The 15,365-nt window shown below is 35.3% G+C and overlaps 1 protein-coding gene across 1 annotated transcript in view; it reads right to left on the bottom strand.

Moving 5' to 3' along the window:
- The window catches only part of DYNC1I2 (dynein cytoplasmic 1 intermediate chain 2), a 79,810-nt gene extending 66,596 nt beyond the window's left edge, over positions 1-13,214 (bottom strand). The window contains exons 1-4 of the mRNA XM_042782203.1: positions 13,107-13,214; positions 10,598-10,715; positions 7,613-7,646; positions 3,230-3,252 (exon numbers count right to left, since the gene is read on the bottom strand). Coding sequence (XP_042638137.1) covers positions 3,230-3,252; positions 7,613-7,646; positions 10,598-10,715; positions 13,107-13,214 — 283 coding nt within the window. The remainder of the gene's footprint in view (positions 1-3,229; positions 3,253-7,612; positions 7,647-10,597; positions 10,716-13,106) is intronic.
- Between the last annotated feature and the right edge of the window lie 2,151 nt (positions 13,215-15,365).

Consider the following 15,365-nt stretch of genomic DNA (forward strand, 5'->3'; position numbering starts at 1 on the left):
TTTGAACCGCCAGCCTTCTGGTTAGCAGTCAAGCACCTTAGCCACTATGCTACCAGAGATCCCTCTCTAATGATAGTGAGGCTTTATGAAGATAAAGCTTTTAACCCTTCAGAGGTTCCATCATAATGATAAATCTGCCAGTAAGAAAGACAAAGAGGTTTGGAAATAAGAAACTCCAAGAAAAGATGTCTAGTTCTAAAAAACTTAAATTCTAAAATCTTAAGCACAGTGTTAATCTTACCTAATATCTTGGTTCGTTAGTCCTGCTACAGCAGAAACACCACAAGTGGATGGCTTAACAAACAGGAATTTATTATCTTACAGATTAGGGGCTAGAAGTCCAAATTCAGAGTGCTGGCTCTAGGGGCTGGGTGAAAGCCCCTTGACCTTGGATTTCAGCTTCTTCCAAGCCTACTGGAGCTAGAGGCATCTCCTAGCTCAGACAGCTGCTGGCTGCTGGGGCTGACAAACCCAAGGTTGGCAGACTAAATGGCACAATCCCAAGATCATCAGGCAATGCAACAGACCATTGGGTCAAGTCTAGGAACAATCCCAAGACTGACAAGCAGCATAGCAGGCCACTGAGATGAAGACTTGGCTAAATGCAGGATATAAATGTGCCAAAAAGCTAGAGATTTGTCAAAGCTTCTCCTTACACACTGGAAGCAGGCCACACCCCAAAGACAACTACTTAGCTCCTCACAGCAGATTCCATCACAGTGGATTACAATTTCACCATGGGGAATAAGTACTCAAAACCATGGATGGCCCAGCCAAGACGGCACATAACTTTAATTACCACACCTAAGAAGGAACAGAAGATCCTCTCTGTTCATCTCCCTAGCTGTCTGAAAAGACTCTTTAATTCAATGTGAACATGTCATGCTGTACTTCTAAATATATAATAAACCTCACATGCTTTAAAATTATTTAAAATTTCAATTAAATATCAGAAATCAAATCAAGGCAAGGGCATTTGGTTTCTTTTTCAAAGCATACTTGTATACAGCCCTTCCCCTTTTCTAGCCTCACCAGAATTGAACTCTTTAATTACCAACAACTAAAAACCCTCAACTTAAGTAGTTTATAATGGATAAATTGATATTGATCAAGAGGAGGACACTATTTTTCAAAAAAAATCCTTTGCTACAAATAATGTCAAACAGTGTAGTCTGTAAAAATCTGTTTCATTAATTACTGGTAGTTTATTCTATTTATAGTATGACAGGAAACAAAATATGCTGCTTTCCTCACTCTCCCTTTAGTAATTAATCCAGGTATGTTGTTGTTGTTGTTATTTGCCATCGAATCCAGGTATACAAAAATTTAAACACGTATTTTTAAAAATATCTTTAATTAGCCAGTCATATTCACTAGTCATTTTTATTTTTCAAAAATAGCTACTTTCCATAGTTAAATGAGCAATATGATTAAACTAATAGCTTGAAATTTAAGAAATCTCTCCTTTCTCTCTCACATCTACGCTGAGGGCAAAACAATAACAACAAAAACTGGCATACAGAAAATGAATGATCTCTATATATCTCTCTATACTGTAGTGTCTATAGTGCTACATATATAAAAACAGAATACTAACACTGTAACGTATATTTCATCTTTTTTCCTTAGTTGTAATAATACAGTAAACTATAATCAATTTGCTCTTGGTTTGAAATGTTTTACTGGAGATATTTTTATCTTAATACAACTTTTCCGACAGCCAGCTCTCAAAAATAAGGTAACTAAGACAGACTGTAAAACTGTGATAATTGAAGGCTGGTTATAGTTACAAATAGGAGGTACTGCTTCCTTTGATTAAATAAGCCAGTCTTCAGTCTCTATGGAAATTTGGTTTAATGACTTATTTATTATCCTGCTTAATTCTCCTGTTTAAACTCCTTCCATCACATATAAAGACCTACATAATCTAGCCTCTGCCTACATGTCACACTTCGGCTCTTCTTTCTTGCTCATTATGATACAATGAAACTTGCCTAACTAAAAGTCCAAATCTACTTCTCACAAATTTTGTATTCAATGTTACCTCCACCTAGAATGCTCTTCCCTTCAAACTTTGCATTGCTAGCTCCTTGTGGTCTCACTTCACAAGCCCCTTTACAAAGACATCTTCCTGAAACACTGTCTAATGTTGTCCCTCGTAGTTACACTCTATCACATTATCTTGAGTACCTGTCCATTTTTCCTACTAGAATGTAAGCAACCAAAAGAAGAAAGCCCTTGTCTGTATTGTTCAGTAGTCCACCCCTAAGCCTAGCTTACAGAAGGTGCTGAATGAATATTTGTTAAACCAATGAATGGATAAGCTGAAGATGTTAAATAATGAAGTATCAGAGATCTGGAGTTTCAGAAAGCAGTTATCTCATACTGTTCAATTTGGCTCAAAAGAGTCAAATTTATGGCATATTACAATTCACTGAATCTAGATTTTTCCCCCCATATTAGTATTATAATCAGATTATGGTCATGAAAAAAGATTTATTTTTTTAAAAAAAAGTTTACAGGGAAAAAAAAAAAGGTTATGATTAATAAGAATGCTAATCATTGTCACTTTCTTTGATGAAAAACCTTTGTTTTCCTACTAATTATTCCATGATCCAGCCTCACCCTACATCTCTAGTGTTCTCTCTCTTTTCACTCTCTTAGCTGTACCTGGAGTACTCCAGTGCTATTCCCCTGAGCGTACCTTAACCTTTTCTACTATCATGTGTGTGTTCATTGTCTTCTGCCTGAAAAGTCCTTTTCTTTCTCATACATGTCACCAAAATTCTATACATTATGGGGCATCAAAGAACTGTATTTCACAAGTACGACAACTAGCATTTACCAATAAATCAAAATCATAATTTTGTTTATCTATAGTTTTTTTTCATATGTCTCATAAGACGTAGGAAGTATATTTTATTGTGATAAAAATTTTAAAAATACAGATAGGCAAGAAAAAAGGCAAAAGGTCCAATTATACTTCCTGTAGTTCACATTCAAGGTTCTTTGGTGGCAATGTGGTTAAAGCATTCAGCTGCTAACCTAAAGGCTGGCAGTTTGAACCCACTAGCCACTCTGTGAGAGAAGGGTGAGGCAGTCTGCTTCCATAAAGATTTTCAACCTTGGAAACCCTATGGGGCAGTTCTACTCCGTCCTATAGGGTCACTATGGGTCAGAATTTATTCAGTGATAGTAGTTTACTTCACATTCCTTTGTCTTTTAGCACAAAGTCTGAAATCTACCATACAACTTGAACACCATTTACATCCAAATTCTAAAGAAAATGTGGTCTATATCACTTTTTAATTTTGGGTCTACATCTCCTGCCAGGATTATAATAATGTGATGTATTTGGAGTTTTACTCATACATCACTAAGAATCTTTAACACGTGTATAGAGTGGCTTGTGCTTTTTACTTAAAACAAAATAAAAAACATATTTCTATTGAGAGTCAATGCTAGGGGTAAAACAAATCCTGCTCTGTACATTTGCACCCAAAGCACAATTTAAAAAAAAAAGAGAGAGAGAGTCTGCGCCACGGGGAAGATCCAAGATGGCAGACTAGGCACATATATTAATTATCCAGACCTTCTACAACAAAGACCCAAGAAACCAAGTAAAACAGATACAGATGACAATCCTGGAACCCCGAGCTTCAAAGGAAAGGATAAAGAAGTAGATCAAATATCTATTACAAGAAGAGACTGAGTGAAAAGGGAAGCACATGGAGCAGTGAATTGCCAACTATACAGGCACAGTGCAGCCATTCTGAATTACTGTTCTAATCAGGGCAGGAACCAGATAACCAGCTCCACTTACCCAGGACTACAACCCACATCAGTGAATGATGGCCAGAGAAGTGTGATTTTCTCCTTTATTTTGTACAACCTTCTGATAACCAGAGGTGCAGCTCCCTCCACTCCAACACACCCAGTGATGGCCTGCCTTTTTTTTCCTTTTCTATTCCTCCTCTTTTTTTCATCCTCTACTTTCACCACACACCCCCCTTTTTTATCCTGTGGAACAGTAGGGAGCCATCAGCTCTACCCAGCCATACCTACCACATCTGCCACCCCACCCACTGGGAGAGTGCCACCACCCACTCCAGCACCACTGGATCAATGACAGACAGCGATCAAAACCTGCTCAGCCTGCCCTCAGATGCTCTACACTCCCTCTTACTATCAAATCCACCTGGAGACAGGTGGTGAGCACCCCACTGCTACCAAACTAGCAACTACAGTAGTATGCCCATCTCGTTGCCCAGATAAATGAAATGAAACAAAACAAAAAAGTGGGGTGAAGCAGAACAACATACAATGAACAAATAAATATAGTAACATCACAATGTGAATGTGTCAGAAGCCAGACAACTTGAAATAAAACAAAAACAAACAGGACAAGGTAGATCAAGCAAGTGCCCAAAATACAGTACCAGAATATCTTCTGGAGGAAGAAATGGTATTGGAACTACCTGATAAAGAATTCAAAAGAACTATACTTAGGTCCCTACAACAGATAAAGAAAAAGATCAAGCAAACCGCAAACAAAATCAACTCTAGAATAACTCAGAAAAACAATAAAAGAACAAATTGACTAAATGGAATTGAATCAACAGAAGACAGAATAAGCAAAACTGAAGACAAATTATCTTAATACTAAGCTATTAAAGGGAGCTCTGGTAGTGTAGTGCCTAAGACACTTGACTGTTAACCAGAAGGCTGGAGGTTCAAACCCACCAGCCACTCCTCAGAAGGAAGATGGGGCAACCTACTTCCGTAGTGATACTGCCTCGGAAACCCAAGGAGGGGTCGCTATGAGTCAAGTCTGACTCAATGGCACTTAACAACAACAAGAAGAAGCTATTAAGAGAACAATCAGAAAAAGGAATGAAAAAGAAAAAAAAAAAAACCCTAAGAATTATGTGAGACACCAGCAAAAGGAATAATTTAAATGTTATTGGAATTCTAGAATACGAAAAGAAAAAGAAAAAAAAAAAGCATTGAGGAAAATGTTAACGATTTCTTGGAAGAAAACTTCCTTAAAATTATGAAAGATGAGAAGATATACATTCAAGAAGCTCAGTTAACCCAAATAAGGTAGACCCCAAAAGACAACCCCCAAGACAAATCTTAATCAAACTTTCTAAAACTAAAGACAAAGAATGAATCTTGAAAGCAGCTCAGGAAAAAATAAAAAGTTACATACGAAGTAGAACCAGTAAGACCAAGCTCTTATTTCTTGGCAAAACCAAATAGGCAAAAAGGCCATGGGATGACATATATAAAACCCTGAAAGAAAAAAAATTGTCAACCAAGAACTGAGGAGCTCTGGTGGTGTAGTGGATAAGGCACTTGACTGCTAACTGGAAAGGCAGCGGCTCAAACCCACTAGCTGCTCTGCGGAAGGAAAACTGGGCGATCTACTTTCATAGAGACTTACAGAGGGAGCTCTGGTGGTGTAGTGCCTAAGGCATTTGACTGCTAACCAGAAGGCTGGAGGTTCAAACACACCAGCCACTCCTTGGAAGGAAGACTAGGCAATCTACTTCCATAGAGATATATACTGCCTCAGAAACTCAAGGAGGGGTCGTTGTAAGTCAAATCAACATGATCGCAGTGAGTGTGGTTTTTTTTCTTTAACCAAGAATTATATATTCAGCAAAATTGTCCCTCAAATACAATGGCAAAATTAAAACATTTCCAGATAAACAGAAGTTAAGGGAATTTGTTAAAACTAGACCAATCTTATAAGAAATGCTAAAGGGAGTCCTCTGGACAGAGACAACAGCAAACAACCACCTTAGATAAAGACATTAAGACACACAACATCACCTGGAAATGAACCTAGATATGGAAGTATCAAAAACAAGTAAACCTACATGAGTGAAAATAGTGAACCAAAGACATCAATTTATAAACGATGATAGCTACCAAAGCAAAAAGAAGGAATAAATGGTAAAGTTACAGAACTTCCAAGAGGAAATCAAGATATCAAGATACATGGACTGTTTTAAACATGGGAATATTATAATAAATTGCAGGGCATAAAGACTCAGTAAACATTAAAACAATACTAAGAGAGAAAATGATAAGGAAATTTGTAAACAAAATGAACTCAGCACAAAAAAGTGTATCAACACCATACACATACAAATGCACAGCAAAATAACAGCAGTGGATTCATTCCTATTGATAATTATACTGAACATAAATGGATTAAATGCACCAGTGAAGAGACAAGAGAGTAACAGGGTAAGAAAACATGATCCATCAGTATGCTGTCTACTAAGAGACTCGCCTTAGACACAAAGATAACAATAAGCTAATAGGATGGAAAAATACGTATCCACCAAATGACCACCAAAAAAGAGAAGTAGTAGCAATATTAATTTCTGGTAAAATGGATTTTAAGGCAAAACCTATTTTTCCTAGCAAAAGTGACAAGGAAGGACATTATATAATTAAAGAGGCAATTCAATGAGAAGATATAATTAGAATATCTATGAATCCAATGAAACAGTCCAAAACCACATAAATCAAACTTTAATAGAATCGAAAGAGAAATAGACAACTCTACTAGTAGGAGATTTTAACACCACTTTTGATGAAGGGCAATAGCTAGAAAGAAACTCAACAAAGATACAGAATATCTTAACAATACAATCAACCAACTGGACCTCACAGATGTATATAGAACACTCTACTCAACAACAGCACAATATACATTCTTTTCCAAGACACATGGGACATTCTCCAGAACAGACCACATGTTAGGCCACAAAACAACCAAAAAAACAAACACACCACCGTCAAGTCTATTCTGATTCCTAGTGACCCTACAGGACATACTAGAACAGCCCAATGGGGTTTCTAAGGCTGTAACTCTTTCAGAAGCAGACTGCCTCATCTTTCTCCTGTGGAGTGGCTAGTTGGTTTGAACTGTTGATCTTTCAGTTGGCAACTGAATGCTTTAACCAGTACACCACCAAAGTTCCTGGCCACAAAGCAAATGGTAATAAATTTAAAAACATTGAAGTACTATAAAGTATCTTCTCAGATGTAAATGCTACAAAATTAAAAAATCAATAACAGGAAGATCAAGGAAAAAGAAATCAAATCCATGGAAACTAAATAACACCCTGCTTAAAAACTACTGGGCAATGGGATAAATAAAAAATGATTAAAAAAACTCCTTGAATCAAACAAGAATGAAACACAGCATACAATGAAAATCTTTGGGACACAGCAAAAGCAGTGTTCAGAGAACAAATTATAACAATAAATACACACATCAAAAAAGAAGAACTAAAATCAACACCTTAATCCAACAACTCAAATAATTAGAAAAAGAACAGCAAAAAAAAAAAGCCTAGTCACCAGAAGAAAGGAAATTGAGAATGATCTGTGTAGGAATAATTAAACAGAAACCAGAAAAATAACAGAAAGAATCAAGACTAGAAGTTTGTTCTTTGAAAGGATTAATAAAATTGACAAACCACTGGCAAATTTAACAAAGGAAAAGGAGAAGATGCAAATAACATGAATAAGAAATTAAATAAGTGATGTCACAACAGAACTAACTGAAGTAAAAGAATAAAAACAATACTATGAGGAACTGTACTCCAACAAAATTTGAAAACCTAGAAGAAATGGAAAAATTCCTTGAAATACACTACTTCCCCAAACTAACATAATCTAAAATAGAAAATTGGAATAGGCCCATCATAAAGAAGAAATTGAAAACGTCATTAAAAAAGTCCCAACAACAAAGTCCTTGCTCAGATGGCTTCACTGGCAAATTTACCAAAATTCTGAGTAGAGCTGACACCAATTCTACTCAAACTATTGCAAAACATAGAGAAGGATAGAATACTTCTGAATGTATGCTATGAAGCAAGTATAACCCTTATGACAAAACTAGGCAAAGACACCACTAAAAAAGAAAGTTATAGACCCCAATGAACACAGATGCACATAGTCTCAACAAAATCCTAGCCAAGAGAATCTAACAAGATATCAAAAAAATACTGTATCATGACCAAATGGCATTCACCATCTAGGATGGTTCAACATTAGCAAAACAAATAAAATAATCCATCACATAAATAAAACAAAGGAGAAGAACCACATGATCTTATCAATCAATGCAGAAAAGGCATTAACACAGTCCAACACCCATTCTTGAAAGCAAAATGAACTGAAGGGAAGTATTTCAACATAATCAATGGCATATACAGAAAACCAACAGCCAACATATTTCTCAACCAAGAGAGATTGGAAACGTTCCCCCTGCCACTGGGAACGACGCTTTTTATTACAACTCTATTCAATATTGTATTGAAGTCCTAGCCAGAGTATTAAGTCAAGAAAGAGAAATAAAAAACATTCAATTTGGGAAAACTATCTCTATTTGCAGATGATATGATCCTACCCAAAGAAAATCCCAGAGACTCAACAAGAAAATTACTGGCACTAATATAAGGATTCAGAAAGAAGACTGGGCAATCTACTTCCATACAGATGCTACCTCGGAAACCCAAGGAGGGATCATTAGGGGGTAGAATAGACTCGACAGCAGTGAGGTTTTTTTTTTTTTTTTTTTTTTTAATATCAAGATTCAGCAAAGTGGCAGGAAGGCAAACTTTTGCAGTCATTCTTGAGAGTGGTATGCAGAGCCTAATAAACTTAAGTAAGCCTGGATGCTGTAACACAGCAATTCAATTCTGGGGCATATAAGCTTCTCTGAGAAGCTTTCACAGTCCTTAAAGGGAAAGTGTATCTTCTTCACAGTGTTGTTTGTGATAGAAAAGCAAAGAGACAGAAGCAATCTAAGTGCCTAACACTAGTGGAATGGATAAATAAAATATGGCATACAATGCAGTATTATACTTTAGTGGAAAACACCTAGACCTATATATAACAATATGGATAGATCTCAAAAACAATGCTATATAGAAAGAATGAGACACAGAACAATGACATGTATGTATATAAAATGTACACACATAAATATTTTAAATTTTGAAAATGTAAACACATGGAAAACAAAAAAGAACCTACCATAAAATACAAGAGTGGATACTTACGGACAAGAAAAGGAATAGAATTAGAAACGGGAAAAATTAAATACACATACACACAGCTAAAGAATAGTCTTTCAAGAATCAATTATCACTGCAAATGCACTAAATGCCCTGAATTATTCATTTTAAAATTACTTTTAGGTTATATGAATTTCACCCCCAATTAAGGATGAAAAAAAAGAATCAGTGATGGTGGTGTGCCATGAACTGAGAAACAGGAGCCAAGTGAATTCAGTGAAACTGAAGACCTAAAAGGAAAGAAAAGAAAATCCTACAATAGAAAACAAAAGCCAAAAGCACAGAAAAAATGATCATGCAAAGGCTCTATACAACTAACAAGCAACTTGGTTTAGTTACTAGGGTATTTTTTTTAACAAGAAAAAAGTATTCTGGTTTATTTACTTTTTAAATTACAATATGCAACATAAGATTATTAACTAAAGACATAAAAATTAACCTAATTCTATCTTCCAATTCTACCAATAAAGAAAAGGAAAATTATCTGAAATAACAATGAAGCTGACCACAAGAGGAACAGCCTTTTCATGTTGAACCTTTTAGAAATATCGGCTATAATGACAGTCATACTGCAGTTTTGCAACAGATGTCAGCATTTACCATTGTTCCCTAGAGTAGATGAAATTAGCTCATAAACTAACCCTGAAATGGAGCTCTGGTGATGTGGCAGTTAACATATTTGGCTGCTAACCAAAAGGTTGGCAGTCTGAACCCACCAGCCACTCCACAGGACAAAAAAGAGGCAATCATCTTTAAATATTTACAGCCTTGGAAACTCTATGGGGCAGTTCTACTGTATCCTACAAGGTCACATTACGAGTCAGAATCAACTCGATGGCAGTGGGTTTGGCTTTTTTAGGGGGTTGGAGCAGCGGATTTTAAAAGGCAAAGGCCATGTCAAACTAAAATGTTATGCAACAGCACCCAGCACAGAACGGATGCCTAATTTAATTAAGCATCTAATGTTTCTGATATATGACTACATTGTCCTCAATGCTGCTACTATTATTCCAGCTTTATGGTTTAGTAGCTACAAAGATTAAGCCAGAAAAGAACAATACTAAAATCACTCCCAAAATATACTACCTATTAATAGCAGAAGGCTATAAGCTTCACCTTCCACTCCTATACTTGTGATTACTAATATATTTTCACAGTTATCTATGAACTTAACACAGTATGGCACACAGAACTTGTTCAACAAAGACTTACTGAAATAAATTACTGATTTAACAAAAAAATATCAGTTGGTGGTTTGGTATATGTTAATAAATTTAATTAATCTGGAAGCTCTTTTGAATAAGCTGAAATCATGTGTTAGTACATCCAAAAAAAGATAATTCCAAATAAAGTATAAGATTAATGATTTTAAGAGACACAAATAAGAAAAATGAGCAAAATATATCAAGTTAACTCAATCCTCTCATCTACAGATGAGCCGAGTAAAATATATGTTCGTCTCTTATAAACGGATATACTATTATCCTTACCAATAGGGGATTCTGGAGTTAGCCCCATGCTTTGAAGCAATGCTTCAGCTTCTCTCCTTTTTTTTTCAAGATCTGATTCTTCTTGCACAGGAGCAACTGCTTCCTTCTTCTGATCAGTCTAAATTTTTTAAGTTAAAAACTTAAATTTACATATGATACGAAACATTTTGTTTGTAAAAAGCTGTATTTTAAGTAATGTGCTAACACAGTCCCTTATAAAATTTATTTTAAATAACATACTAACATTGTATACTTTTAGGAAGTGAACTTAGTTTGTATATAGATTAATGATTTATAGTCATTCAATGAGAATCATCCTCAACAGAGGTCTGGTAAGTAATTTCCAAATGATATGCACTAAATTCACAATTTTTATATGTAATCAAAGCATTTCCACAAATTTTTTTTTCTGAAAGATAAATTGAAAACATTCCAATTATGTACATTATGGAATTGCTACCTGAGCTTCAAGAGTTGTGGAAATCTCCCTTAAATGATACAAAAATTCAGACACAAATACCACAACACTACAGAAAAAAAACATAATGTGGAATTACTTAAGTGGTAACAAATTTTAAATGGATCCTTCCATTTATTGAAAAAGTATGAGTACCTCAAACTTCTGCATAAAGTCTTATTTATGCAACTTTATAAAGATGATGTTTGTAAAAAATTCTTCTAGGGAAAGGTTTCTATTTTTTAAACTACAGACATTGTTGTTATGATAATGAAAACATACGGTTAGGTTTTATAAAATTAAAATTCACTTTTGCATACCACAGAACACAGTTTATCAATTTTTTTTCCCACTTTGGTTTCATTTACAGTTTTAGCAAAATCTTCCAGTTAAACTAAATAAACTTCAATATTCTCAGATGATCCAGAACATTTCATATGAAGTTTAAGCTTTCAAGGGAAAATTTTTATAGATACACATTAAGTGTGTATTTCCACTAGACAATTATTAATCAGACAATTGTCTGAGATGAATTTGTTAGTCACAGTATTTTATGATACCATTTTAATTTAAAGACGTGTCAGAAAAAAATCATCAAAATAGCCAGACAGACTATGTTACCAAGTTGTACCTGTATCCAACAGTATTATCCAATACTATTATCTCCAGAAATGTTTTTATAAACTTTAAATAACCTAATTATGTAATAGATAATCGTGAGTCGAAATCAACTTGACGGTAGTGGGCTTGGTTTGGTTAGCGGTTACTTACACTATGGCCATCCTTAAAAAATAAAAATAAAACTTGTTCTCAGCATGGAAGGGTTTAAGGCTATAGATACATTTCACACTTGTATCAGTTAGCTTTTAATTAAATAGCTACTTTAAAGCGCCAATCGCCAATCGTCTTATAATAATATAACACAGAAGGGTTCAAAACAAGAAAATTCTTCACTTTTAGGTCTGTATAGTATCATAGCAATGCTGCACGTAAATTATACCTTCAATTTTTCTGCTCCTTGTTTTTCTCTTTCCCTAACAGATTTCTAGAATTCTTGGCGACTGTTTAAGCTATCACATACAAAGGCTTAGTACCAAAACCAGTTAGGACATATTCTTAGGACAAACTATTTTATTATGGCCATTTAAAACATACCTGTGATAAAAGTATACAAACCTATCTAAAGAGTTTCCATAGAAGTAAGCGTACATTTCAATGCAGAAGCAAGTAAAATATCTTCAGCTCGGGGTTAACGAATATTTGCTATATATGATGAAATGATGATGCCAAAAATCAGAAGACAGAAGCACCTGTCCACCCTTATGGTAACAGCAAACCAACTACTCATTAAAAATAATTCAAAGACTAATTCAAAGGAGCTCTGGTGGTGCAGTACCTAAGGCATTTGACGCTAACTAAAGGTTGGCAGTTTAAACCCACCAGCTGCTCGGACAGAAGGAAGATGGGACAATCAATTTCCATAAACATTTACCATCTTGGAAACTCAATGGGGGTTGCTATGAGTCAGAATCAACTGGATGGCAGTAGGTTTGGTTTTTACACAGGATAACAGAGAACAAATCCCCTAATTAATTAAATCATCAATGATTTAATTTCTGCTTGCCATTAATATTCCTTTCTGACAAATTACTAGCATTTAGACTAGTAAAATATTCAGATAAACAAGTTATGAATTATATACCATGTCTTATGAGCTATTATAATGAAGATGCCTGTACTTAAACAATGGATATATTCTAGCAGAATAAATATGTAAATTCAACTTTTATAAATCAAATCCTAAAAACAAATCAATATATTTATATATCATTTTATTCAGTAAAAAGAAAAAATAAAATCATCTTTTAAGTTGCCAGTTGTCATTTCCACATATTTGGTTTCTTTAGAGTAAGATACAACTATAGCACTGTATTTGCAGTCACAACAGTTAGACTTTTCACTATTTTGAAATTATTACATAAAGGTATAAGGACTGGAAATAAATCCCAACTACTTTACACTATATTTAATTTTTTGAAAAATCAAACATACTTCCTTTTTTTTCCTTTCTTCTTCTTTTCTCTTCTTTTCCTCTCTGATTTGAGCCAACCGCTGCTTCTTACGCTCCAACTCAGCTTTTAATTCACTTTTGTCTGACATGTTTGGGACCTTAAGAAACATACAATCATTTACAATAATCATTATATTGGTAAAAACAGCACACAAAAAAGGAACTGCTTCAAAACAAAACTGCCTCAAGGGACCATAAAGGCCATATAGGCTTTAAGAGACCTTTCTTTAAAAAAAAAAAAAAATATATATATATATATAAAAAACACTTTATATACATATATATAAACACTTTTCTAAATACATATATATATAATACTTTATATATATATACATATATAAACACTTTGCTAAATAATGGACTTGAAGAAATTATAAATAAATGTATATAAGAAATAAATAATATTCAGATCTGAGCACTGCCTAGCATATAGTAAGCTCTTTAATGTTCTCATGTCCAAATTTAACACAATGCATCGAGGCTTTTCGATAATTACGTATTGGGGCACTGGAAGTAAGGGCCAAAATTGGCTCTTAAAACAGAGGACATATAAGTAGTAATATTAAAAACAAGCAAATACATAAGACACCATTATTAACTATGAAATCAAATTACTTATTCTTTCCCCATAATAACACCTTACCTACACCACTTACAGCACTTTTAGTATAATTATTTGTGAATACATTTGAAATGCCCTACTAGATGGTAATCTACTTGAAAGCAGGAACCATGTTTTAGTTATTCTTGTTGCCTCACAACACCCAGTGCCCAAAACATTAAAAGTGACTTAAAATGGCTGAATGAATGATGGTTAAGATAGACAGAAATACAAAGCTTCAAAAAACTATTATTACATAAATACTACTTCATCCTCAGTTTTACAAAGAAATGATTTATTAAAATATTTTTAATTAAAAAAATAGTCTAGGTGCTGAGTATAAATAAGTCAGGATACTGTTATTTTCTCTATATTATTGATCTATTACATAATAATTAATCTCTGCTAATATCTACATCTACAAAACTTAAGTATTAATACTTTTCACCATGAAATCGGAAAACTGTAGTTAGTGGGGAATCTCTTAAAACCACAATTATTATATTTGAGTACAGTTAAGTTAGTTGAGGGGAAAAAACTCCATCTACAAATAAATGTATACAGAAAATTTCAGTTGCAATACTCCATGAGTGTTGATGTACAAGTTCATAATTTTCAAATAACAAAAAAAGTGACAAACTGACATGCTGGCTCTATGTGCATAACATCTACCAAGATTTATTTGGCAAAACAAATTAAAATAGGAAACAAGAGAACGTGTTTATACTCTGTCCCTTCTACCTCTCTTAACAGCTTATTAAAAAGGCTCTCAGAGATAACTTCCATACATAACTCTACCTATTGGCTTAAGAACATTTTTGTTCAGTGCCAACTGTGAAATAGACATGCCGATACCAAATGACATTAGTTAATGCCAGCATATTTTCTGTCAAAGTCCAAAAACAAAATTTAACCGACTGTATTACAGCTGACTGGCCCTCTCAGACTCAAGAGAGGCCGAAGCCTCCATGATTGACAAGTCCACGATCTTGAAACAGGAACGAGAAAAGTCTCTGGAGTTTTGTGCAACAACCTTCGCGGAATGGATCTTTTCAACAGATACGAGATGAGGGAAAACGCTGTCAACGCTGATGATGATCACTTTATTTGTAAAATAGAGCAAGGCGAAGGGCAGCTACTTTCTGGGGTCAAGGCCAAGAGAGCGCGGTCCAGCCTAGAGAGTCTAGGAGAGGGTGCCAGTGGCGCCGGACCAGCCTCCAGGTTCCCCAGGACGCCTCCTGAGGGCCGGAAAGGGAAAGGAGTGGGTTCCCCTCTCCCGGCCGCCCAGAGTCACCGCACCCGGCTCTCCCCACCTTTCCTCTCCAGAACCCGATCGAGCGGCGCTGTCAGCAGGAACAGCCAAGCCACCCTTCAAGTCCCGACTTGGAACACAGCAAGAGGGAGGCCATGATACACATGATAACAGAAAACAAATCCCCACCTGTCAGTTGGAGAAATGGGGAAGAATCTACCCGCCTGCAACTTCCCGGTAACGTCGTTCGCCTTCGCCCCTAAAGCCAACAGTGGCCGCCACAAGCTCCGCGGCTTCCCGATGCACACAAAGAGGGATGGGCGGCGGCTGCTACGGCGTGAGCTGAGGGACAAATAGGTTCACCAGAATACAGTAGCTTCCAATAGG

Source organism: Orycteropus afer, unplaced genomic scaffold (assembly GCF_000298275.1).
Source record: "Orycteropus afer afer isolate SDZICR_OR568_19922 unplaced genomic scaffold, OryAfe1.0 scaffold00001, whole genome shotgun sequence".
NCBI classification, from domain to species: domain Eukaryota; kingdom Metazoa; phylum Chordata; class Mammalia; order Tubulidentata; family Orycteropodidae; genus Orycteropus; species Orycteropus afer.